This window comes from Sander vitreus, chromosome 20, assembly GCF_031162955.1.
Source record: "Sander vitreus isolate 19-12246 chromosome 20, sanVit1, whole genome shotgun sequence".
Lineage (NCBI taxonomy): Eukaryota > Metazoa > Chordata > Actinopteri > Perciformes > Percidae > Sander > Sander vitreus.
In genome coordinates this window covers 28,353,448-28,355,947 of record NC_135874.1, presented here as the reverse complement: position 1 = coordinate 28,355,947, position 2,500 = coordinate 28,353,448, and the positions used below count along the sequence as shown (strand labels likewise).

General features: G+C 43.1%; 1 protein-coding gene across 1 annotated transcript in view; it reads left to right on the top strand.

Annotated features, from left to right (window-relative positions):
• scfd1 (sec1 family domain containing 1) overlaps positions 1 to 2,500 on the top strand; it is a 50,296-nt gene that overhangs the window by 45,626 nt on the left and 2,170 nt on the right. The window contains exons 22-23 of the mRNA XM_078277445.1: positions 491 to 524; positions 2,422 to 2,487. Coding sequence (XP_078133571.1) covers positions 491 to 524; positions 2,422 to 2,487 — 100 coding nt within the window. The remainder of the gene's footprint in view (positions 1 to 490; positions 525 to 2,421; positions 2,488 to 2,500) is intronic.

Here is a 2,500-nt window from a genome sequence, read left to right as displayed (position 1 = left end):
AAAAAAGTCCCAAATATCTTAGCAGAAAGTTGAAAAATGTTGTTTACTTCACACGAGAGCAGCCGTTTCCCCCCATGAGAACGTTATGAAGTGACGTAATATCGTATATAAGTAACGTCAACATCATCTAAAAGCTATGAAGCCACGACGACATCACAGTTTTTGCAAGTTCCCGCAATATCATCACATAACATTGCATAAATATCCCGCATACTCCATCACATCGCAGAAAACCTGACGCATAATTAAGGATTTTAGCCCAAAACAATCACAAAAAAACTCATATTTTTCTGGAAGGACTGTGGAATCCTTCTACTTTAGGTATATGATAGATGGTCTGTTGGTGAAGTAGCATTGATCATTGTGAGGGGGAGATAGATTCAGTTTTCCAAAGAATCAATATAATAACGTAGTTCAGACCGTGTCAACTGGTCGAAAGCTCACAAAGGTCTTCATCATCTCCTAATTCTTTCTTTTTCTTTTTCTTCAGCTCAATTCCCAGGAACAAGAACCCATTTCAGGAGGTGAGTTTCTGTTTCTGGACCAACGTTTGATTGATGAGATTCCTTCAGAGTTATTTCCAGGACAAACAGGAGCTGGAAATGATGCTGAACGACACAGATCTGTGTCTTTCATTCATCATTTCCAGACTTTCTTCTAGGAGTGTTTTCAGCAGCGGTGGCGTTAAGGAAAGGGTTAACGTTAACGGGAAGTTTCTCTCGCCGTATCGGTAAAGTTTCTGTTCTTCTTTGAGCTCGAACAAAAGTGTTTTCTTCCTTATAAAAAAATCTGCAAAGCTGATTGATTATTTTTAATGCAAAGGCTGTCCACGTCCACGGGTTATGTGTTAGGATGGAAACCAGCACTCATTCTCTGTGTGTGTGTGTGTGTGTGTGTGTGTGTGTGTGTGTGTGTGTCTGTCTCTCTCTCTGTGTGTGTGTGTGTGTGTCTCTCTCTTTGTGTGTGTCTCTCTCTCTCTCTGTGTGTGTGTGTGTGTGTGTGTGTGTGTGTGTGTGTGTGTGTCTCTCTCTCTCTCTCTCTCTGTGTGTGTGTGTGTGTGTGTGTGTGTGTGTGTGTGTGTCTCTCTCTCTGTCTGTCTGTCTGTCTGTCTGTGTGTGTGTCTCTCTCTGTTCGTGTGTGTGTGTCTCTGTGCATGCGTGCGTGTGTGTCTCTGTGTGTGTGTGTCTCTCTGTGTGTGTGTGTCTGTCTCTCTCTCTGTGTGTGTGTGTGTGTGTGTGTGTGTCTCTCTCTGTGCGTGTGTGTGTGTGCGTGTGTGTCTGTCTCTCTCTCTGTGTGTGTGTGTGTGTCTCTCTGTGTCTCTGTAAGTTTATTTGATTAGGACAATACACATTAATCAACATTTCTGTAAATGCGCCAGTGTTAGCCAGTCGGCTAATTTTCAACTGTAGTCCTAATTACCCAGCATGCATGTCTTTATGGTGGGAAGAAACCGCAGCACCCGGAGGAAACCCACGCAAACACGGGGAGAACATGCAAACTCCACACAGAAAGGCCCGGAACGACCTGGATTCAAACCCAGAACCTTCTTGCTGTGAGGCAGAAGTGCTAACCACTGAGCCTGTGTGTGTGTGTGTGTGTGTGTGTGTGTGTGTGTGCGCGCGCGCCTCTCTGTGTGTGTGTCTGTCTGTCCGTGTGTTTTATGTGCGAGGATGGAAACAAGCATTCATTTGCATTTTCTTTTGCTGATTTTCTCAGAATTTGCGGCACATCGTGATGGAAACCTGGCTGTTTTTTAAGGTTACTAGCTTGCTTTGGTTACTGTAAACAAACCAACCAGCCAACAGTTTGCAGGGCTGCGGTAGAAATGCACGGCCAAAAGAAAAGGAGAAACACAGCTACTATTAAACATCATGATGTGATGTGATTGTGTGTATGAATTGAAAGGGGACTCTGTGTTCACACGCTCCAACAAGTCCTCCACCGCTGGAATATTAGAGGAATATTCACTTTCATTATCCGTGGAAACAGCTTAGAGGAATGTTTCAGAATAAAAGCAAATGTGCACGTAAACGTAGTCCTTGTTTGCAGGTCTGTTTATCCACCAAACGTTTAAAACTCCACAGGGAACTTTTAAAACAAACTTCACAATAAAAGCCTCTATCAGTTTTCTTCCTTTGAAGGCTTTTATTATGAAAAACCACTACAGAGACAGAGAACAAAGCTACAAATCAGAATCAGAAAAGCTTTATTGCCAAGTACGTTTTTTTACACATACAAGGAGTTTGTTTTGGTGTTGTAGGTGCACGTCAAAAATAAGTTAAACAAGAGATCTGGTTTTTGTGTACTGGTTTTTTAGCTCCAGCTCTGAACGGACAAACAGAACCACTTTTATACTAGCCGTGGTATTATAGAGAGTGGGTTCCTGCAGACTGATGATGATGATGATGATGATTGTTTCAGGCCATCGTGTTCGTGGTGGGAGGAGGAAACTACATTGAGTACCAGAACCTGGTGGACTACGCCAAGGTAGGTCCACTTC